We start from the raw sequence: 25,227 nt of genomic DNA, 5'->3' as shown, positions 1-25,227 counted from the left end.
TGAGGACAATATTATGGAAATGGAAGAGGACGTAGATGAAGATGAAATGGGAGATGTGATTTGCGTGAAGAGTTTGACAGAACACTGAAAGACCTAAATCGAAACAAGGCCCAGGGAGTAGACAATATTCCGTTAGAACCACTGATAGCATTGGGAGAGCCAGCCGTGACAAAACTCTTCCATCTGGTAAGCAAGATGAATGAGACACGCCAAATACCTTCAGACTTCAAGAGGACTATAATAATTCCAATCCCAAAGAAATCACATGTTGACAGGTGTGGAAATTACCGAACTATCAGTTGAAAAAGTCACAGCTGCAAAATAATAACACGAATTCTTTACAGACGAATAGAAAAACTAGTAGAAGCCGACCTCGTGGAAGATCAGTTTGGATTCCGTAGAAATAATGGCTCACGTGAGGCAGTACTGACCCTACGACTTAGAAGATAGATTAAGGAAAGGGAAACTTACATTTCTAGCACCTGTAGACTTAGAGAAAGCTTTTGACAATCTTGACTGGAATACTCTCTTTCAACGAAGGTGGCAGGGAGCGAAAGGCTATTTACAATTTGTACAGAAACCAGATGGCAGTCGTGCGAGTCGAGGGGCGTGAAGGAGAAGCAGTGGTTGGGAAGGGAGTGGAGACAGGATTGTAGCCCATTCCCGATGTTATTCAATCTGTATATTGAACAAGCAGTAAAGGAGTAGGAATTAAGATTCATGGAAAAGAAATAAAAACTTTGAAGTTTGCGGATGACATTGTAATTCTGTCAGAGACAGCAAAGGGCCTGGAAGAGCAGTTGAACTGAATGGACAGTGTCTTGAAAGGAGGATATAAGATGAACATCAACAAAAGCAAAACGAAGATAATTGAATGCTGTCGAATTAAATCAGGTGATGCGCTGGGACTTATATTAGGAAATGAGAAAGTAGTAGATGAGTTTCGTTCGCTATTTGGAGACCAAAATAACTGATCATGATTGAAGTAGACAGGATATAAAATGTAGACTGGTAATGGCAAGGAAAGCGTTTCTGAAGGAGAAAAATTTGTTAACATCGAGTGCAGATTTAAGGGTCTGGAAATCTTTTCTGAAAGTATTTGTATGCAGTTTAGCCCTGGATGGAAGTGAAACGTGGACGATAAATAGTTTAGACAAGAAGAGAATAGAAGCTTTCGAAATGTGGTGCTACAGAAGAATGCTGAAGATTAGATGGTTAGATCACATAACTAATGGGGAGATATTGAATAGAATTGGAGAGAAGAGTAATTTGTGGCACAACTCGACTAGGAGAAGGGATTGGTTGGTAGGACACATTATAAGCCGTCAAGGAATCACTAATTTAGTATTGAAGGGCACCGTGAAGGGTAAGAATCGTAGAGGGATGCCAAGAGAAAGAATACACTAAGCAGATTCAAAAGGATGTAGGTTGCAGTAGGTACTTGGAGATGAAGAAGCTTGCACAGGATAGAGTAGCTTGGAGAGCTGCATCAAACCAGTATCTGGACCGAAGACCACATCTACAACAACAAGTCAGAATGTTTTTGTATATTATTTCTGATTATTGCAGTCTGGTAATTTAAAATGTGGCAGCCAGCCCCCAACGTTTCAATCAAGGTATCTGGTTGCTTAAAGTTTGCGACACTGTGCATGCGCGGCTTTCCGCGTGGGTCTCGTTACAGATAGCGGTTCGTTGGCACCCGCAACAGCAACGCTTCCTACCCAGGCTGTCTACATCGGAGGTAAAGAGTGGCACTACTGACAACTCTTTGAAATCCGGGAGTAAACTACAGGATGCAAACGGCTATTTACAACTTGTAAAAAGACCAGACGACACTTATAAAAGTGGACGGGTGCGAAAAGGAAGCAGTGGTTGAAAGGGATGTGAGACACTGTTGTAGTCTACCGCCGATGTTATTCAATCTGAACATTGTGAGACCTTAACTTTTCCCGGCGAATCGAATGTTCAAATAACTTACGAGTTTACTGCCGGGTGACGTCGTCGAACACCGCCGATATTTCGACAGGAGCACACCCTACCATTCTCAAGGCACAAATGCAAGGAAAAAAAGTGTGCAAGCAAATTTAATACTTCGGTTCATAGAGAAGAGACAAGGAAGACACCACACACAGAACATGTGTCAACATAACCAAAGATAACCAACATCAGAAATATCTATGGTTACTATTAATCAACAGGTGACGTAGCACTAATTCTGTCCCTCTGTTATTTGATGAGAGACAGAGCCGGATTCCAAGCAGCATTTAAACAAAATCCACCATCTCTGTTAATTAGGTTGCTTGATAGTCTGATTTCAACAGATTCCTTAATAACACTGTCCCAATAACTTGACGTGCAAGCCACAATCTCCGTGTTGTTGTATCCCATAGGATGACCGGTGTCGAGGCAATATATTGGTCAGACAATCAGGACTGTGGAAGACCGGTGTACTGAACATAAGCGTCACACACGCTTACAACAGCCGAGCAAATCCCCTATTGCAGAGCATTGCCTCGACACCGGTCATCCTATGCAATACAACAACAACGAGATTCTGGTTTGCACGTCAAGTTATTGGGATAGTGTTATTAAGGAAGCTGTTGAAAGCACACTATCAAGCAACCTTATTAACAGAGATGGTGGATTTTGTTTAAATGCTGCTTGGAATCCGGCTCTGTCTCTCATCAAAAAACAGAGGGACAGAATTAATGCTACCTCACCTGTTGATTAATAGTAACCATCGGTATTTCTGATGTTGGTTATCTTTGGTTATGTTGACACTTGTTCTGTGTGTGGTGTCTTCCTTGTCTCTCCTCTACGAACCGAGGTATTAAATTTGCTTGCACACTTTTTCTTCTTTGCATTTGTGCCTTGAGAATGGCAGGGTGTGCTCCTGTCGAAATATCGGCGGTGTTCGACGACGTCACCCGGCAACAAACCCGTAAGTTATTTGAATTTGAACATTGAACAAGCAGTAAAGGAGACAAAAGAAAAATTTGGATTAGGAATTAAATTATGAGAACAAGAAGTAAAAACTATGAGGATTCACGACGGTGTAATTCTGTCAGGGATAGAAAAGACATGGAAGAGCAGTTGAACAGTAGGTGGAGGCTCTTGAAATGAAGATGTAAAACGAACTTCAACAAAAGTAAAACAAGGAAAATGGATTGTAGTCGAATTAAATGAGGTGATCCTGAGGGAATTATATTAGGAGACGAGACACTTAAAGAAGTGGATGAGTTTTGTCATTTAGCCAGCAAAATAACTGATGATGGCCGATATGGAGAGGATATAAAACGTAGATTTACAATGCCAAGAAAAGCGTTTCGGAAAAGAAGATATTTGTTGACATTAGTTGTTAATTTAAGTGTTAGGAAGTCTTCTCACGAAGTATTTGTATGGAATGTAATTATGTAAAGAAGTGGAACATGGTCGATAAACAGTTTAGACAAGAAGAGAATAGAAGGTTTTGAAATATGGTGTTACAGAAGAATGCTGAAAATTAGGTGAATAGATCACGTAACTAATGAGGAGGTATTGAATATAATTTGGGGGGAAAGAAATTTGTGGCACAACCAGACTAGAAGAATGGATTGGTTGATGGTTGATAGGACACATTCTTAGACATCAAGGGATCACCAAAATAGTATTGGAAGGTAGTCTGGCGCTGGGCGGGGGGGTGGGGGGGGGTGGGGGTGGGACGGAAGACTGTAGAAGAGAGAAGAGTAGAAGAGGACCAAGAGTTGAATACAGTAAGTACATTCAGAAGGTGTAAGTCGCAGTAGTTATATAAGGATGAAGAGGCCCGCACAGGCCATTGTAGTATGAAGAGCTGCATCAAACCTGTCTACTGACTGAACTCCACAACAACAAGATATACACACATCAGACATGTATTACAGGCTTCTGAGAGTGCCTTGTAAAGAAAATGAAGCTAAACATGCGAGAACAAAAAACAAACAACGTTTTATTTAGTTGCATAGACAGACCACATCTCCAAGAAGGTAACACTAGTAATTCCACATTCAGTATTTCGCTAGCCAGAGTGAAAATCGCAGTGACTACGGCGAATGAGGTTTTTTGGGGGTTGCAGTTTTTGTCTAAAAGACGCTTATTGTAATCACAAGTGCCGGCCGCGGTGGTCTAGCGGTTCTAGGCGCTCAGTCCGGAACCACTCGACTGCTACAGTCGCAGGTTCGACTCCTGCCTCGGGCATGGATGTGTGTGATGTCCTTAGGTTAGTTAGGTTTAAGTTGTTCTAGGGGACTAATGACCACAGATGTTAAGTCCCATAGTGCTCAGAGCCATTTGAACCATTTTTTGTAATAGCAAGTAATACTAGATATTTAATGAATATTAACTAACCACATCCTAGATCCCATTAAAATGAACCATTCATCACACTGTTTTAGAAGATGGTAACGTAGGAATTGGGTGGGTACTAGGCACAGAATCACAACTTTTACTGCTCCCTATTGTTTCTCTATGGGAGTTCCGATCCTCCAACCGAATACTTTCCAATTGCCTTTAATTAAATTTGCAAGCGCTAATAATCACCGAAAAGTGGCAAGAAGGGTGGAAGCTTACACTGAGTATTCTGAGCATCAGACACAGGTAGCTACTATTTATCTGTACATGCTCACTTGCCATATTGAGGGGCAGTGTAATTTGGGAGTGCTTTGTGGTGACTGAATCTGTTTCCTCAGAGCAGCCTCAGACCTTAGATGAAAATATGTGCTAGTTCCTCATTACAGTACTGCAATACAATAAGAAGATAAATGAAATTAAACATTTTCATGACATAGCGTGCTACCACATCCACACTCTTGTTTCATCATGTTTAAAACAATGGCTGTGGCGTTAGTAGCTGTACCGGTGTACGAGGTTGTAAGCAGCTGTGGTGATTGCTGCGTGTTGTGCTGCAGGCTTCTTGAGCACGGGGGACCGTGTGGTGCCGGGGAACATGGGCTTCAAGGACCAGGTGATGGCGCTGCGCTGGGTCAAGGACAACATCGCCAGCTTCGGCGGGGACCCCAACAACGTCACCATCTTCGGCGTCAGCGCAGGGGCGTGGTCGTGCCACGCCCTCGTCCTGTCTCCATTGGCCAAGGGTATGTACGTAACTACACATCATAAAAAAACAGAACACTTTGAACGACTAGAGATGGGACGCTCTTATTCACCAGACATGTACATTAGTATCTTCTGCAGAATTGATTAGCATTTAAACCACGTTGGACCGCGGGGACAAGGTCAAAAATGATATCGCGGCGCGACGCCACCTACTGTTAAAACTCTTGTTGTCGCTATAAACCGAATGGATCAGTATGACCTGAGCAGACGTGGAGGATGCCTCCCAGATGTATGCACGAACTGTACCGTCAAATCAGTGAGTTTGAAAGAGGGTGTATTATTGGTGTGAGAGTGGGATGCATCCATCTGGCAAACTCCTGCAGATGTGGTACGAAGTGTTTCGGCAGTGCAGCGGGTGTGTGCACAGTGGCGAAGGGTAAGGACGGGAGGGGCGAGGGGGGGGGGGGGTAGCTGTAGAACAAGACGAGACCAGGTCGCACCACCCAAACCGCCACCCCCAAATCCCCTTCCCCAGCCACTCTGAGAATATCGCGACACCTCATCCGAATGGCTTTGCAGGACAGATCTCCGTCCTCCTCGGCTCTGGCGCAACAATTGGTGATAGTCCATCGCCGTTTATTACTGCATGGGTTAAGCGCGCGTCGACCAGTTCTCCGACCACGTTTGACGAATGTGCAGAAACACGCTATATGGCAATGGCGTATGGAACGACGCCACTGGGGACGCATTTTGGTTCCTCGCAGACGGGGGGAACGGCGTCCGCCCCCGGTAGCTGAGTGGTCAGCGCTACAGAATGTTAATCCTAAGGGCCCGGGTTCGATTCCCGGCTGGGTCGGAGATTTTCTTCGCTCAGGGACTTGGTGTTGTGTTTTCCTAATCATCATCATTTCATCCCCATTGACGTTCAACCGCCGAATTGGCGTCAAATAGAAAGACTTGCGCCCAGCGAACGGTCTATCCGACGGGAGGCCCTAGTCACTCGACATTTACATTTAGGAGGAGCGGCATCACAATGACTGCATTTGCACAAAGCATACAGCACCAGATGAAGTGGTGTGGGGTGCTACTGGATATAATCACAAATCACAGGTTCTGCTTGTCAGTTGACCTACTTGAATGAGACCCTGCGACCTGTGGCCATATCCTTCCTTCACAACACCCCAGACGCCATTTTTCAGCAAGGCAATGCACGACCACATGTTGCTGCAGAAGCACGTGCCTCTTTGGTGTCACAGGATGTCCTGGCCCGCCATATCACCATACATGTCGCCAATCGAAAATGTGTGGGACATGGTGAAGTGACGTGTGCAGCACTGTGACCCTACGCCAACTACTGCAGATGAACTTTGGATGACAATACCAAAGGACGCAATTCGCGCATTGTACGCCCTCGATGTCAACACTCATGGAACATCGTCAGTGCAGTGTGGATGGCAATACCAAAGGACGCCATTCGCGCCTTGTACACGTTGATGCCAACAAGCATGGAACAAGCTAACAGGGGTCAAGGAGGACCCTGTGCCTACTTGGCAACAGTCAAATGCTGAGCTGAGGTGACAAAAGCTAATCAGTTCTGCTGAATATACTAATGTACACGTTCTGTGAATATGAACCCTATCTCTAGTCGTTCAAGGTGGTCTGTTTTTTCTGAACATGACTATACCTGTCACCACATTTCGGGACGTGTACTGCGTAAAAGGTATGACCATATTTTATTCTATTGAATAAAGAACACTGCTCGATGAAATATTATTTAAGGGAACACAACACAGCATTCCTGAACTTCGTCAGAAGAAGAGATCTTAAGTTCACCGAACAAAATACACTCATGCTCATAAATTAAGAATAATTGCAGAATGTGGTGCCACACAACACATCGAACGCCGACTCAAAACATGCCCATATATGGCAATGTCACGGGCACCAGCGACGTCACAGCCGGTAGCTAGCGTATATAAGGGCGCACCAACAGCCCACTGACAGTCATAACACTTGACAATGGCCAAGGAGTGCTTGGCCGAAAGCTCGTGTAGTTTTAATCAATTGACGCGGTTGGAAACCCGAGAACATTTTATTCACACACGTTGTTGCTCGTGGGAATCTCCCAAAAGCAACAACCAGGATCAAACGAAGAAATGTAAACAGCTGAGGCTCGGTAATAGGTTAAGTGAGGACTCAACTCCCATGTCCAAGATCGGTGGGCGACGAACTTCGTAGCACTCGCAGGCAGCACCTCACATTCCAACTGCGCGTGCACACCACCAGCGGCTCTGGCCCGACTCCGCGCGGTGGGGGATTTCTTGCTGCTCCTCGCCAACTGACCGACTGCCCAGTCCCGGAAACGATGAAAGGACCAAATATACGTCGGCCGATGAGACGACCAACCGAACGACCAACCAACGGTCGTTCTCCTCCAATGTCGCTCCGTCGGACAGTTCATCTGTGTTGTCAGCGGTCGGCGAGCACTGACTGTCCGCGTCTCACCGGCGCTCCGTCCCAGACTTCACTGCTGCTGCGTCCCGACTGCACTGCTGATCCGTCTGCAACTCACTGCCGGACACACGTTGTTGTTGTCGTGGTCTTCAGTCCTGAGACTGGTTTGATGCAGCTCTCCATGCTACTCTATCCTGTGCAAGTTTCATCATCTCCCAGTACTTACTGCAAACTACATCCTTCTGAATCTACTCAGTGTATTCATCTCTTGGTCTCCCTCTACAATTTTTACCCTCCACACTGCCCTCCAATGCAAAATTTGTGATCCCCTGATGCCTCGGAACATGTCCTACCAATCGGTCCCTCCTTCTTGTCAAGTTGTGCCACAAGCTCCTCTTCTCCCCAATTCTATTCAATACCTCCTCATTAGCTATGTGATCTAACCATCTGATCATCAGCATTCTTCTGCAGCACCACGTTTCGAAAGCTTCTATTCTCTTCTTGTCCAAACTATTTATCATCTATGTTTCACTTCCATACATAGCTACACTCCATACAAATACTTTCAGAAACAACTTCCTGACACTTAAATCTATACTCGATGTTAACAAATCTCTCTTCTTCAGAAACGCTTTCCTTGTCATTGCCCGTCTACATTTTATATCCTCTCTACTTCGACCATCATCAGTTATTTTGCTCCCCAAATAGCAAAACTCCTTTTCCTAATCTAATTCCCGCAGCGTCACTTAATTTGACTACATTCCACTATCCTCGTTTTGCTTTTGTTGATGTTCATCTTATATCCTCCTTTCAAGACACGGTCCATTCCGTTCAACTGCTTCTCGAAGTCCTTTGCTGTCTCTGACAGAATTACAATGTCATCGGCGAACCTCAAAGTTTTTATTGATTCTCCAAATTTTTCTTTTATTTCCTTTACCGCTTGCTCAATATACAGATCGAATAACATCGGGAATAGGCTACTACCCTGTCCCACTCCCATCCCAACCACTGCTTCCTTTTCGTGCCCCTCGACTCTTATAACTGCCATCTGGTTTCTGTACAAATTGTAAATAGCCTTTCGCTCCCTGTGTTTTACCCCTGCCACTTTCATTGAAAGAGAGTATTCCAGTCAAAATTGTCAAAAGCTTTCTCTAAGTATACAAATGCTAAAAACGTAGTTTTGCCTTTCCTCAATCAAACTTCTAATATAAGTCGTGATTCAGCCGTGGTCTAGGGGTAGCGTCTTTGATTCATAATCAAAACGTCTTCGGTCCCGGGTTCGATCCCCGCCACTGCCTAAATTTTGATAAATAATCAGCATTGGCGGCCAAAGACTTCCGGCATAAGAAGTCAGCCTCATTCTGCCAACGGCCTTGTCAAAGAGGGCGGAGGAGCGGATAGAGGTTCAGGGCACTCTCTTGTCCTAGGGGTGGGAAATTGCCCCTAAAGGCGGAAGAATCAGCAATGATCAACGACATGAGGATGCAGAAGGCAATGGAAACCACTGCATTAAAGACACGTAACGTGTACCCACAGGACATGTGGCCTGTAATTGAAGAAGTGTCATGATGATCTCTCCATTGGCAAAAGATTCCGGAATAGTCCCCCATTCGGAGCTCCGGGAGGGGACTGCCAAGGGGGAGGTTACCATGAGAAAAAGATTGAATAATCAACGAAAGGATAACGTTCTACGAGACGGGGCGTGGAATGTCAGAAGCTTGAACGTGGTAGGGAAACTAGAAAATCTGAAAAGGGAAATGCAAAGGCTCAATCTAGATATAGTAGGGGTCAGTGAAGTGAAGTGGAAAGAAGACAAGGACTTCTGATCAGATGGGTATCGGGTAATATCAACAGCGGCAGAAAATGGTATAACAGGTGTAGGATTCGTTATGAATAGGAAGGTAGGGCAGAGGGTGTGTTACTGTGAACAGTTCAGTGACCGGGTTGTTCTAATCAGAATCGACAGCAGACCAACACTGACAACGATAGTTCAGGTATACATGCCGACGTCGCAAGCTGAAGGTGAACAGATAGAGAAAGTGTATAAGGATATTGAAAGGGTAATGCAGTATGTAAAGGAGGACGAAAATCTAATAGTCATGGGCGACTGGAATGCAGTTGTAGGGGAAGGAGTAGAAGAAAAGGTTACAGGAGAATATGGGCTTGGGACGAGGAATGAAAGAGGAGAAAGACTAATTGAGTTCTGTAACAAGTTTCAGCTAGTAATAGCGAATACCCTGTTCAAGAATCACAAGAGGAGGAGGTATACTTGGAAAAGGCCGGGAGATACGGGAAGATTTCAATTAGATTAAATCATGGTCAGACAGAGATTCCGAAATCAGATACTGGATTGTAAGGCGTACCCAGAAGCAGATATAGACTCAGATCACAATATAGTAGTGATGAAGAGTAGGCTGAAGTTCAAAACATTAGTCAGGAAGAATCAATACGCAAAGATGTGGGATACGGAAGTACTAAGCAATGACGAGATACGTTTGAAGTTCTCTAACGCTATAGGTACAGCAATAAGGAATAGCGCAGTAGGAAGTACAGTTGAAGAGGAATGGACATCTCTAAAAAGGGCCATCACAGAAGTTGGGAAGGAAAACATAGGTACAAAGAAGGTAGCTGCGAAGAAACCATGGGTAACAGAAGAAATACTTCAGTTGATTGATGAAAGGAGGAAGTACAAACATGTTCCGGGAAAATCAGGAATGCAGAAATACAAGTCGCTGAGGAATGAAATAAATAGGAAGTGCAGGGAAGCTAAGACGAAATGGCTGCAGGAAAAATGTGAAGACATCTAAAAAGATATGATTGTCTGAAGGACAGACTCAGCATACAGGAAAGTCAAAACAAGCTTTGGTGACATCAAAAGCAACGGTGGTAACATTAAGAGTGCAACGAGAATTCCACTGTTAAATGCAGAGGAGAGAGCAGATAGGTGGAAAGAATACAGTGAAAGCCTCTATGAGGGTGAAGATTTGTCTGATGTGATAGAAGCAGAAACAGGAGTCGATTTAGAAGAGATAGGGGATCCAGTATTAGAATCGGAATTTAAAAGAGCTTTGGAGGACTCACGGTCAAATAAGGCAGAAGGGATAGATAACATTCCATCAGAGTTTCTAAAATAATTGGGGGAAGTGGCAACAAAACGACTATTCACGTTGGTGTGTAGAATATATGAGTCTGGCGACATACCATCTGACTTTCGGAAAAGCATCATCCACACAATTCCGAAGACGGCAAGAGCTGACAAGTGCGAGAATTATCGCACAATCAGCTTAACAGCTCATTCATCGAAGCTGCTTACAAGAATTATATACAGAAGAATGGAAAAGAAAATTGAGAATGCGCTAGGTGACGATCAGTTTGGCTTTAGGAAAAGTAAATAGACGAGAGAGGCAATTCTGACGTTACGGCTAATAATGGAAGCAAGGCTAAAGAAAAATCAAGACACTTTCATAGGATATGTCGACCTGGAAAAAGCGTTCGACAATATAAAATGGTGCAAGTTGTTCGAGATTCTGAAAAAAGTCGGGGTTAGTTATAGGGAGAGACGGGTCATATACAATATATACAACAACCAAGAGGGAATAATAAGAGTGGACGATCAAGAACGAAGTGCTCGTATTAAGAAGAGTGTAAGACACGGCTGTAGCCTTTCGCCCCTACTCTTCAATCTGTACATCGAGGAAGCAATGATGGAAATAAAAGAAAGGTTCAGGAGTGGAATTAAAATACAAGGTGAAAGGATATCAATGATACGATTCGCTGATGACATTGCTATCCTGAGTGAAAGTGAAGAAGAATTAAATGATCTGCTGAACGGAATGAACAGTCTAATGAGTACACAGTATGGTTTGAGAGTAAATCGGAGAAAGACGAAGGTAATGAGAAGTAGTAGAAATGAGAACAGCGAGAAACTTAACATCAGGATTGATGGTCACGAAGTCAATGAAGTTAAGGAATTCTGCTACCTAGGCAGTAAAATAACCAATGACGGACGGAGCAAGGAATACATCAAAAGCAGACTCGCTATGGCAAAAAAGGCATTTCTGGCCAAGAGAAGTCTACTAATATCAAATACCGGCCTTAATTTGAGGAAGAAATTTCTGAGGATGTACATCTGGAGTACAGCATTGTATGGTAGTGAAACATGGACTGTGGGAAAACCGGAACAGAAGAGAATCGAAGCATTTGAGATGTGGTGCTACAGACGAATGTTGAAAATTAGGCGGACTGATAAGGTAAGGAATGAGGAGGTTCTACGCAGAATCGGAGAGGAAAGGAATATGTGGAAAACACTGATAAGGCGAAGGGACAGGATGATAGGACATCTGCTAAGACATGAGGGAATGACTTCCATGATACTAGAGGGAGCTGCAGAGGGCAAAAACTGTAGAGGAAGAGAGAGATTGGAATACGTCAAGCAAATAATTGAGGACGTAGGTTGCAAGTGCTACTCTTAGATGAAGAGGTTAGCACAGGAAAGGAAATCGTGTCAGTGAGTATTGCCTCACGTAGGGGAGTATTGCCTCACGTGTTCCAACATTTCTACGGAATCCAAACTGATATTCCCCGAGGTCGGCTTCTACCAGTGTTTCCATTCGTCTGTAAAGAATTCTCGTTAGTATTTTGCAGCTGTGACTTGTTAAACTGATAGTTCGGTAATTTTCACATCTGTCAACACCTGCTTTCTTCGGAATTGGAATTGTTATATTCTTCTTGAAGTCTGAGGGTATTTCGCCTGTCTCATATACCTTGCTCACCAGATGATAGAGTTTTCTCAGATCTGGCTCTCCCAAGGCCGTCAGTAGTTCCAATGGAATGTTGTCTACTCCTGGGGCCTTGCTTCGTCTCAGGTCTTTCAGTGCTCTGTCAAACTCTACACGCAGTATCGTATCTCCCATTTTATCTTCATCTACATCCTCTTCCATTTCCATAATATTGTCCTCAAATATATCGCCCTTGTATACACCCTCTATATAATCCTTCCACCTTTCTGCTTTCCCTTCTTTGCTTAGAACTTGGTTTCCATCTGAGCTCTTGATATTCATACAAGGGGCTCTCTTTTCTCGTCCTCGGCTCATTTATTACATTCGAACTGAAAATATGTTCAGGGATTCTGCAGCCGCCTGAAGTTAGGAGTATTGGTCTGTAATTTTGCGGGTCCATTCTTTTACCCTTCTATATACAGGAGTCACCTGCGCTATTTTCTAGTCGTTGGAACTTCGTGCCGTGCGAGAGATCCATGATAAATGAAAACTAGGTAATGGACCACTGCCGCAGAGCACTCTTTCTAGAACCTAACTAACCTAAAGACATCACACACATCCATGCCCGAGGCTTGCGAGCGTAGCAGTCGCGCGGTTCCGGACTGAAGAGCCTAGAGCCGTTCGGCCACCGAGGCCGGCTCAGACATTTCACTGGCGCTGTGTGGAGGATCTAGTTCAGAGTAGAGGTGATTTTGTAATGTTTTAGTTTTTTTTTTCGTACCCGCTTGGGTCCACTCACTCCGGCTACTGTGAACATGGTCCAGAACGTTTATTTTAACATATTCGGTAACCAAATGTCGCCCTTTGATCTACGTACTTACCATGAGTATGCTGTGAATACTTCCATCTTCAGGATGACATCAGCTGCGTTCACAGGGCTCCACGGATACGTTCCTGATTTGACGAACATACAAGTATCCTTACATCACGTGATTTTAATCCAATTAACAAATGTCTGGGCCTAATTGAAACAGTGGGTGAAACGTAGCAAACAACATCCCCACATTTTAGTGGTTCTACTGAATCTAATCACAAGTGAATACCCTCCTGTACTTATGGCTGATCTGAAGAAAGATGTGGTCTGTCATTCCAAATTGAAGCCACTATCAACGTTAAAGGCGGTGTAACTCGCTATGAGCGAGATATCTCCTGAGGGTTACTCATGTTACAAGGGGAGACAACGACGTTGGGATCACGGATTTACTTCAGGCTTGGTGCCCTTTAGTAGGCAATTAAAAGAGCGCAATGCACGAGCAGTAAGGTGCAGTACTCTGGCAATTCCGAGAAGCTTCAGGCGTCTATTATGGAACTCATATATCTGTTCGTAGGTACCGGTCAAGTGGTTAGCATTTGGACTTCGTAAGACCAATGTGTATGAAGCAACGGTTCGACTCTCCTTCAAACCTTCATTTCTGCAGTACAAATGTTAACTACGTGATATTCAAAAAATTTGCACCCTACACTATTCGTTCTTGCTACATTAGCAGCATTCCACCGCTACGTAGGTTATCTGCCAAGTGCTGCCTGCCGCTATGTCTCCAGCTCGAAGTGTCGAGGTGCAAGGTAGTTTAGGATACCTTACCAGATTGCATGTATAAAACATGTCGTAAATCATCACAGGGATATGTTTTGAGGAAAACTCTATGAGCTTTTTCATTTACCTTTCGACAATTGTAAATATGTTTATTCTAATAATTATATTTAACTAAAAATAATAATTAGTCAAATAACATGAAATTCACTAAAACTTCATGCAAATACACGTGGTTTTTTAAAATTGTATTACCTTACAAATGTTATATAAATTGAACAATATGACCAGTGATGAAGAAATCTAGACTAACAATTAAGTCTGACCTGGAATACAACCATCGCTTGATACAACGTTATCTCACGAATCTCAAACGGTAACCACTTTTTAATGTCATTTTGTTCGTTGCATTTGTTCGGGGCGGATGTCCATGACACTCCGTCAAGTTCATCGTTGATACATTCACTCATCTTATTATTATTATTATTATTATTATTATTATTATTACACACGTTACAAGCCTTTTATCACACCACGCGAAACGTTCATGACTACTTGTTCTTCCTGTTCTTCCAGTACTCCTCCATTCGTTCACTAAAGCCTCTCTTCCTTTCTTCCGTCCACTTTGGCCTTTTGGCTTTAGGTGCTGTTTCCTCTGACATCACTTCCCACTCCTACATCTTGCACCTAGAGACGCCTTTGTCCATGACGTCCGCTGAATCTATCTGAGCTCTTTCCAGATCAATTTTGACTTGTGTCATCCAGGGTGTAGTGGTCTTGAGTCTCTGGGTGTACCTGAGGATTCTGTTGGTGTCTGGTCTGTGGAAGTCTGCTTGTGTGTCCATAAAATTTTAGGCACCCCTTTCTAGTGTCCGCTGCGATGTTGGAGAACTTCTCTGTGATGTCCCTGGAGTGAAGCCTATATCCATCGTCCGTGAGTTTTAGCCCAATAATTTTCCTAACGATTTTTCTTTCCAGTGTGAGAATGTTCTACAAGATCGGCCTTTGTGTGTAAGATCAGTGTCTCACTAGCTTATAGGACCTCAGGTTTGATTGTTGTAGTGACGAATTTTGGTGCAGGTGGACAAACATTTCTTGTTATAAATATCCTGTCTTTTGTATAAGGCTCTCGTCATTTTCAATGACCTAGTGTTCTGGGCAATTTTCTCCTTTCCTGTCGGTTCGAGCACTTCATGTAGGTACTGTTGATCTTGCCATACTTTGTGATCAGATTTGGAATGTTTAATTTCGTGCAAAAGAACTCAGTTTTCTGAAAGGAAATCTGTAGCCCCACTTTTTCTGCCCATTCTTTGAGTACTTCTATCTGTCTGATTGCTGTAGTTTCGTTATCTGTGAGTAGTGCCAGATTTTATTATTGTTGTTATTAAAGTGGGCAGCTATCCCTCTGACCGCACACGTTCAGCTAGTGTGCCGGCACCACTTAACCACCAAGAACTCTTAACTTCCAGCACCTACGTAAAGATACATAAGTTACATAATAAATAAACTGGAAGCAGTCTTGATCACATAAATTTTTTAAAGTGGTGACCGATTTCGATCTTATTATAAGATAATCTTCAGACCATTATTGACTGCTGGAGGCGGTGGTGCATGGCAACCCTCTTGTGTGTGGCTGGTGGTGTACTGCAGTACAAGCAAGAGGGTTGCCATGCGCATCGCCTCTGGCAGACAATTATGGTCTGAAGATGATCTTATAATAAGATCGAAACCGGTCACCACTTTATAAAATTTATGCGATCAAGTCCGCTTCCAGTTTATTTATAATAATTATAGATCTCTGTTTCCTATAATAAGAACTATGTTCTTTAAAATGTTAAAAGTTACATAACACACGCGTAAAACTTCTGTTGCGATTTTCTCGCAATTGCCAGAGCAGTGCGTCTTACTACTTGAGCATTATGTTGTTTTAATAGCCTACTAAAGGAGTAGTTCTCTGCAAATTGACTCTGGCTAAATTTTGTGAAAACACAGTTTATAAAATTCTGTACAGTAAATGGCATAACACCATTGATAAATATAGACTATGAACAGAAGTTTGTTGTTAAGATAGAATATTCAAAATTTCTGGATGTGTGCATTAATGAGAAATTGAATTGCAAGAAACACGCGGATGATCTGCTGAAACGGTTAGGTTCAGCTACTTATGCTATTAGGGTTATTGCAAATTTTGGTGATAAACATATCATTAAATTAGCCTACTGCGCCTATTTTCATTCACTGCTTTCATATGGCATCATATTTTGGGGCAATTCGTTATTAAGATACAAAGTATTCGTTGCACAAAAGCGTTTAATCAGAGTAAAACCTGGAGCCCACCCAAGATCACCTTGCAGACATTTATTTGAGGAACTCGGGATATCACAGTACCTTCGCAATACATATATTCACTTATGAAATTTGTTATTAATATTCCGTCCGAACTCAGAAATAATAGCGACGTACATAGCTACATCACTAGAAGAATGGATGATCTTCACTATTCTGGATTAAATCTCAATTTGAAATAGAAAGGGGTGAATTATGCTGCCACAAAAATCTTTGGTCATTTACCAAATACCATTAAAAATCTGACAGATAGCCAACCAACATTTAAAAGCAAATTAAAACAATGTCTAAGTGACAACTCTTTTCACTCCACAGATGAATTTTCAGATATGAAGTAGCATCTGTATATATATATATATATATATATATATATATATATATATATATATATACATATATATCAATGATTTTGCGTAAAGAAAACTTACGTTAAACTGGCACGTTCCAAGTCGTTACGAAATGTCGTATTGATGATCTACGGAACAAGCATTAATGTATGTACGTACAAAAGTTTGAAGTGAACCTGTGATCTCAACGTCGTGGCCTCGCCTTGTTAAATAAATTGCGCTTACTAAAATCAAGCTGGCTGTAGTATCACTAGAACATTCCAATGGTATTAGTGAATCTATCGCCAAAAGCAGTCAGCAGCATGAGTCTTGGAGTTTAACTTCCCTTCGACGGCAATGTCTATAAAGACGGAGCTCGCTTGTACAGAGAGAACTCTTCGGCAACGGTCCTTACTCCTGTTGCATTTATTGCAAATTTATCACCCAGCCCTAAGTTCCAAGTGACTGGAAGAAAAGCGTAAATAACTCCCAGTATATTGGCAACGTTGAAGAACGGACCCACAAAATTACAGACCAATACCCTTACCGTCGGTTCGCAGCAGAATAAATGACCTCGTTCCATTTTCGAATATAATAAATACCGTTCAGACGGAAAACTTTCCATTTACAAAACCGTCCGGATTTGGGAAGGATCGGTCGTGAGAAAGCTTGCCGTTTTTTCTTCACATGATATCCTGTGAACCACGGATGGTGCGCAACAGGCTGTTTTCATTTTCCGGAAAGTGTTTGACACAGTGCTAACAGCAGACTGTCAACTAAGGGCCGAGCGCACGGAGCAAGTTGTCAGATATGTGAGTAGCTCCCAGATTTCTTCAAATATTCAGAACAGTACGTTGTCCTCGACGGCCAGTGTCCATCAGAGGCAAGGGTATCGTCAGGAGTGTCCCCAGGATAGTGCGCTGTTATTCTCCGTACACAGAAATGATTTGGCGGACAGGGTGGAGAGCAATCTGCGGTTGTTTGCTGATGACGCTTTCGTGCTCCGGAAAGAGTCGCCCCTGACTGAACGTAAGACTATTCACAACGGCTTGGAGAGATGATGAATACCGGGTAAAACTAAATGTGGTAAAATGCAGTTAATGCCGCTGATCATGCAAAGTAATACCGGGTTATTGTAAACGAAGGACCCATTTCAAAACTTCGTATTTATTCAAGTACAAATCCAAAATGAACAAGCTGTTTATCAATGAAAAGAGGAAGTTTCAAAGTTTTTTTCTTTCATAATGTTTGATATCAATTTACTAAATTTTATAATTTGTAATTAATTAGTTTTTAATAACTATTAAATAATAAGAAATGTGATAAATGTTATAAATGTTCAATGCGGCCCCCGTTGGCTGCAAGCCAAACATCGACGTGGTAGCCAAACTCGTCCCACATACGCGAAAGCGTATCTGCTGTTGCTGAGTGCACGACAGCAGTGATGCGGTTCCGCAGGTCGTTCAGAGTGCTTGGTAGAGGCGGGGTGTAAACAGCTTGCCCGCATCTCGTGGTCGTGCGGTAGCGTTCTCGCTTCCCACGCCCGGGTTCCCGGGTTCGATTCCCGGCGGGGTCAGGGATTTTCTCTGCCTCGTGATGGCTGGGTGTTGTGTGCTGTCCTTAGGTTAGTTAGGTTTAAGTAGTTCTAAGCTCTAGGGGACTGATGACCATAGATGTTAAGTCCCATAGTGCTCAGAGCCATTTTTTTGTAAACAGCTTCCTTCACATAACCCCATAAGAAATAGTTGCAGCTAGTCAGATCTGGAGATCTCGGTGGCCAGAAGTGCAGAGCCAGGTTCTCAGGTCCCTTGCGACCGGTCCATCGCTGAGGAAGGGAGTTGTGGTGTCACCGCCAGACACCACACTTGCTAGGTGGTAGCCTTTAAATCGGCCGCGGTCCATTGGTATACGCCGGACCCGCGTGTCGCCACTGTCAGTGATTGCAGACCGAGCGCCACCACACGGCAGGTCTAGAGAGACGACCTAGCACTCGACCCAGTTGTACAGCCGACTTTGCTAGCGATGCTACACTGACAAATACGCTCTCATTTGCCGAGACGATAGTTAGCATAGCCTTCAGCTACGTCATTGGCTACGACCTAGCATGGCGCCATTACCAGTTTATATTGAGATTGTTTTATGTATCATCAAGAGCGATGTACACCAATTATGGATTAAAGTTAAGTATTCCAAGATCTTCGTACTTTATTTGCAATTCTCAAGACATTGTCATGTTCCAGACCTCACGCCAGTCTGCGTGAGCTTAAACGCGTGCCTTTCGGCTACCTCCGAGTGGCTTGGCTGTCTCGCCAAGTCACTACAGGAGTCATTCAAAAAGCGTCGTACATCACAGTGCCGATGCGGTGGAGCTCCATCCCGTTGGAAAATGATGTCCTGGGAATCTTCCGTAACGTGAAGGAACAGATATTGTTTCAACATGTCCAGGTACGTGATTCCTGTTACAGAATGAGCTGATCTTCGGTGAGTCTCTTTCGTGTTGCAGTGGTGAATGTGGATTTTCCAAATCCCATATGCGAACACTGAGTCTGTTTACTTTTCCACTAAGGTGGAACGTCTCTTCATCGCTAAAAATTACACACTCTAGAAATGCGTCGTCTTCCATCTTTCCTAGCACCAACCACAAAATGCGAGAGGCTTCTCTCCGTCATTGGGGTTGACAGCCTGCAGAAGTTGTGATCGGTACAGCTTGTACAGCAAACGCCGTCTCAGAACTTTCCATACAGTTTGTTGGGGTATTCCAAGTTCTCAACTGGCTCTACTGGTAGACTTATTGGGACTATACACAGAACTTTCTCGAATCCGTCGGACATCATCCTCCGACATACGCGATCGGCCTGTGCTTTTTCCTTTGCGCACACTCCCAGTCCGTTTAAATTGCTTAAAGCAACGGCTAATGCTCTTGCGAGTTGATGGTTCAATACCGAATCTGGTACGAAATGCCCGCTGCACTACGATCTGTGACTCACTTTTCGCGAACTCAAGAACTTAGAAAACCTTGTGCTCCACAGTCGTCATCTCATTCACAACTGACAGTGAAACGGAAAGACGACCCTATTGCCGCGCGAACTCTACCAGCCGCTTCTGAAACCATCACCGCCCGCCCGCCGCCACCCGCCAAAAACTTTCAAACTTCCTCTTTTCATTGGTAGATAGCTTGTTTATTTTGAATTTGTACTTGAATACATACGAATTTTTGAAAATGAGTCCTTTAGAATAACCCTGTACTTTAATGTTCGAATAGAGTATTAGTGGTGGTGCTGCTTGCCTCAGTCACATTAGTTAAAAACAGAAGTGTAACGTTGCAAAGAGACATGAACTGGAACAGCACGTAAGATCGGCACCTTCTCCAGAATCAAATGGTTCAAATGGCTCTGAGTACGGGACTTAACATCTGAGGTCATCAGTCCCCTAGAACTTAGAACTACTTAAACTTATCTAACCTAAGGACATCACACACATCCATGCTTGAGGCAGGATTCGAACCTGAGACCGTAGAGGTCGCTCGGTTCCAGACTGTAGCGCCTAGAACCACTCGGCCACTGCGGCCGTTTCTCCAGAATCACCTTGACCATTTTGCCACATGGTGCAAGCAGTGTCTCCTTAAAATCAATCCATCCAAGACCCAGGCAATCATTGTAGGTCGTACCACTCGCTCCTTCTGGCTCCTTGATTTTTCAATCTGTGCCCGTCCTGTCCACCTCTCCCCCACCCTCACCCACCTTGGACTCACCACTGTCACCTCACCTGGATCCATCTCCGCTCAATCCAATCCAAAGCCCACAACCGCCTCCATCTCCTTAAACTCCTCTGGAAGTTGAACCCCTCTAACATCCTCCACACCTACAAATCCTTAATCCGTCCCATCCTCTGTTATGCCAGTCCCATCTGGATATCCGTCCCCCCCCCCCCCACTCCCAAATTCTATAAGTCCTTCCAGATCCTCTAGCGCCATGCACTCCTCCTCGTCTTCCATATACTTCACCCGTCCCCTGCACGGATCCTCTATGACCTGATTGCTTTCCCCCTCTGCTCCTTTTCCTCGAACATATCCAAGTCCTCTACACCTCCATCCGACTTGATCCCCCCCATCCCTTGCTTGTTCCTCTCCTCTCCAACCCCCACCCTCTGCTGCCCCTTCACCGTTGTGTCCCCCCCACCCTCCACTTCTATGCCCTTCATCTCCTTTCCCAAGATGGATTCTGGCAACTCCCCCTGCTGGATGATGCACTCTCTCCCTCCATTTATCCCTCCTGTCAACTCTGATCCTCACCTCCCACTCCCTCCCTCTGTCCTTTTCCCGAGCTCCCTCCCCTCCTACCATCCTGCTTTTCCCCACCTACCCTTTCTTTGACTGCTTCCTCTCCTCCTCCTTTTACTTTCCCCACCACTGCTTTCCCCACTCCTTCTCGCATCCAACTTGCCTCCCCTTTTTCTCTCTCCCTGCATCGGCTCCCCCCCCCCTTTGTTTTGCTTTTCCTCTCCTCCTCCCTTTCTTCCCCCTCATCTCTCTAGGTCTATAAGCAAAATTGGCGCATTTCGGGGACTGAAAATCCGCATTTCGTCATCGAGAAGTCTCTTCGCCCTCAGCGGGTGACTGTGTGGTGTGCAATGTCCAGTCACGGAATAATCGATATTTCTTGATGGCGTGGTGACTACTGAACAGTACGTGAAGTTTTTGGAAGATGATTTCATCCCCCTCATCCAAAGAGACCCTGATTTCGACAGGATGTGGTTCATGCAAGACGGAGCTAGACCCCATCGAAGCAGGAGAGTATCTGATGTCCTGGAGGAGCACTTTGAGGACCGCAGGCCGCCATGTTCTCTGAATCTGAACATATGCGACTCCTTTTTGTGGGGCTGTATTACAGACAAGGTGTACAGCAATAACCTCAGAGGCACTGCTGACCTAAAAACAGCCATTCAGGAGGTCATCGAGAGCATCAATGTCCCGACACTTCAGCGGGTCATGCAGAATTTCGCTAATCGTTTGCGCCACATCATCGGCAATGATGGCATGCATATCGAAGTTGTCATAACCTAAAACCGATTATCTGTAGTGACGTTTACATGTGTGCACGCTCTAATATCTAATTTACTTTTTTTTCATGTAGTTCAATAATCGTCACCCTGTATGTATGACGTAAGCTACCGGTTTCAAACTGCACGTTCCCTATCACGTGCTGATGGTTCACAAGAGATCCCTCACCACTGTTCTTATCGGCCTCTTACCACAATATTTGTGCCTCTGTAGGCCACTTTATTTACCACTTTCCCATGTATAGCAGCAGCCAAGATCTTTGGGAAACGGGCATTAGCTGAGAAGTGTACTTCTGACAATATGAGGTTTTGGATTCAACACATTTATCAAAGCATTAAAACAGTGGGCGATAAGAACAGAATAAATGTGAGAGAAAAGAAGTGTTATATTATGGTTTTACCAGTGTCTGAGTTTTCTGATTATGTTTCTCTATTGCTTACATTGAGCTGGGTGACTCAGTGGAATAATGGTCCAAATATTTGGGGTTCAATCTCTGGTCAGTCCTAGTAATTTTACGAATGTTCTCTCCCTTCTTTCGCCTTTTTCAATGCCGAGCTGCACCGTGGTTTGGAATCCACCTCAAACAGTATGTCTCCCTATAACTGGCTGGGCAGTGTGGTACCACCTCACATGACTGTGTGTAGTAAAGCACTTTAATGTTCAAACCGAACTTCGCGTTGATGGTAGCTTTATCTCCACATTGTTGTGTTACGACCCTTGCAGGCCTGTTCCACAAAGCCATCGCACACAGTGGTGTGGCTGTGGGGGACGGCGTGTGCTCCGACCGCATGCGGGCTCGCTCCTTCGCACTGGGCGCCCACCTGGGCCTCGAAACCGACAACTCTAAGCAGCTGTTGGACTTCCTGAGGAAACAGCCTGCGCAGCTGCTGATCGAGAACGCGATGTTTGGTCGCACTGAGGAGGTACGTCACCATATTCCGCAATAGGATCCTAAATACTGCTTGATTTTGAAGTGCTTCGTCACGTGTTTTGGCGCTGACGCTCAGCTGCTTCGCGGCTTCGATTAGAGTCGAAAGAGCTGCTAACAGCCAGACAACGTCGACGCGGAAGCGTCATATTGGGCAACGTCAAATGGGCAGAGTCAAATGGGACAGCGTCAGTTCAGCAAACGTCGTTAGGCGTAGTGTTAAACTGGACAGCGTTAAATGGTGCTACATCTCATGGGTCAAACGAGGCTGCATGAAATCGGAGAGCATCATGTAGCGCAGCGTCTAATCAGACAGCGTTAAAGGAGGCAGCATCAAATAACGCACACTATATAGCTGAGCAGTTCCTGCTGTCAAAATTAATTACCTTCATCAATATCATGGATTAAAACTTCGTCTGCAAGTAGTTGCTCACGTCGGCACCAATGATGCCTGTCGCTTGGGTTCTGAGGCGATCCTCAGTTCGTACAGGCGGCTGGCGGATTTTGTGAAGACCGCTGGCCTCGCACGCGAGGTGCAAGCAGAGCTCTCTATTTGCAGCATCGTTCACAGAGTGGATGGGGGTCCTTTGGTTTGGAGCCAAGTGGAGGGCGCTCAACCAGAGGCATGGTCGACTCTGTGACGGTCTTGGCTGCAGATTTCTAGACTTGCGCTATTGGGTGGGGAATTGTAGGACGCCCCTAGACAGGTCAGGGGTGCACTACACAAAGGAAGCGGCTACCGGATAGAAGAGTACTCGTGGCGTGCACATGGGGGTTTTTTAGGCTAGGCAGAAGTGCGAGGTGTCCTGATGAACACTCACCAGTCGACGTGCAGGCAGGGAAATCACGATGTGCTCAGTGTAAACGCACGTCAGCTATCAAGATATTAGCAGTAAATTTTCTGAGTGTTCGGAATAAAGTTCCTGAGTTTACTGCCCTCCAGGAAGCGTGTGGCACGCAAATTATTCTCGGGACTGAGACCTGGCTGAACTCTGAGATAGGAAGTTCTGAAATATTTAGTGAGGGTTGGAACGTGTATCGGAAAGACGGACTAGACACTGTAGGGGGTGGTGTCTTCATTGCAGTTGACAAAAATATTGCCGGCCGTGGTGGCCAAGTGGTTAAAGGCGCTACAGTCTGGAGCCGCGCGGCCGCTACGGTCGCAGGTTCGAATCCTGCCTTGGGCATGGATGTGTGTGATGTTCTTAGGTTAGTTAGGTTTAAGTAGTTCTAAGTTCTAGGGCACTGATGACCTTAGAAGTTAAGTCCCATAGTGCTCAGAGCCATTATCATCACAAAAATATTGTGTCTACTGAGGTCGAAGTAGAGTGTGATTGTGAAGTTATCTGTACACATTTAACAGGGCTAGGAGAAATAAAGTTAATTGTTGGGTGTTATTACCGGCCACCAGGTTCCACCGTGACAGTTCTAGAATCGCAGAAGTACCCGGATCATGCTATATTAGTCGGAGGCGACTTCAACCTACCTACTATAGACTGGGATATCTATGGATTCATTACAGGTGGTACAGACAAGCCGTCGCGTGAATTACTTTTGAACACATTATCCGAAAACTGTCTTGAGCAGCTAAATCGACAGCCAACGCGTAATGGAAATATTTTAGATCTGGCAGCCTCGAACAGACCAGACCTCATGGCGGTGTCAGTGTTGAGAAAGGGATTAGTAGTCATTATGATGTCATTAGGACTACGGTTACGAAAGTTAAAAAGTCGGTCAAGAAGGCTAGGAGAGTATTCTTACTGGAAAGAGCAGATAAGTAGTTGTTAGCATCCCACTTAGTAAATGAATAGACTTCGTTTACTTCCAGTACGATGGACGTGGAAGAATTATGGGCAAATTTTAAACACATTGTAAATCACGCACTGGACAAGTATCTGCCGAAAAAGTGGGTTACGGACGGAAAAGACCCACCGTGATTTAACAGCTCAAATCGGAGAATGCTCAGGAAGCAAAGACAGTTGCAGTACAAGAGAGATCGGGAGAATGAGGACAGGCAAAAGTTAGTAGAGATTCGTGTTGCTGTAAAAAGAGCGATGCGCGAAGCATTCAACCACTACCACCGTCATACCTTAGCAAAAGATCTTGCTGAAAACCCAAGGAAATTCTGGTCTTACGTAAAATCAGTAAGCGGGTCGAAGGCTTCCATCCAGTCACTCACTGATCAGTCTGGCATGGCAACGGAAGGCAGCAAAACGAAAGCTGAAGTTTTAAATTTAGCATTTGAGAAATCTTTCACGCAGGAGGATCGTACAAACATACCGCCGTTTGAATCTCGTACAGATTCGCGAATGGAGGACATTGTGATAGACATCCCCGGGGCTGTGAAGCAGCTGAATGGGTTGAAAATAAATAAATCGCCAGGTCCTGATAGGATTCCAATTCGGTTTTACAGAGAGTACCCTACTGCATTGACTCCTTACTTAGCTTGCATTTATCGCGAATCTCTTGCCCAACGTAAAGTCCCGAGCGGCTGGAGAAAAGCGCAGGTGACGCCTGTATATAAGAAGGGTAGAAGGACGGATCCTCAAAATTACAGACCAATATCCTTCACATCGGTTTGTTGCAGGATTCTCGAACATATTCTCAGTTCGAATATAATGAATTTCCTTGAGACAGAGAAGTTGCTGTCCATGCATCAGCACGGCTTTGGAAAGCATCGCTCCTGCGAAACGCAACTCGCCCTTTTTTCACATGATATCTTGCGAACCATG

At 44.5% G+C, this 25,227-nt stretch overlaps 1 protein-coding gene across 1 annotated transcript in view; it reads left to right on the top strand.

Moving 5' to 3' along the window:
* Positions 1-25,227, top strand: part of LOC126424768 (esterase FE4-like) — a 168,773-nt gene that overhangs the window by 39,191 nt on the left and 104,355 nt on the right. Inside the window, exons 4-5 of the mRNA XM_050087518.1 lie at positions 4,926-5,111; positions 22,291-22,490. Coding sequence (XP_049943475.1) covers positions 4,926-5,111; positions 22,291-22,490 — 386 coding nt within the window. The remainder of the gene's footprint in view (positions 1-4,925; positions 5,112-22,290; positions 22,491-25,227) is intronic.

This window comes from Schistocerca serialis, chromosome 10, assembly GCF_023864345.2.
Source record: "Schistocerca serialis cubense isolate TAMUIC-IGC-003099 chromosome 10, iqSchSeri2.2, whole genome shotgun sequence".
Lineage (NCBI taxonomy): Eukaryota > Metazoa > Arthropoda > Insecta > Orthoptera > Acrididae > Schistocerca > Schistocerca serialis.
The sequence above is the reverse complement of the archived record's forward strand: the minus strand, read 5'-3'. Positions and strand labels throughout refer to the sequence as shown.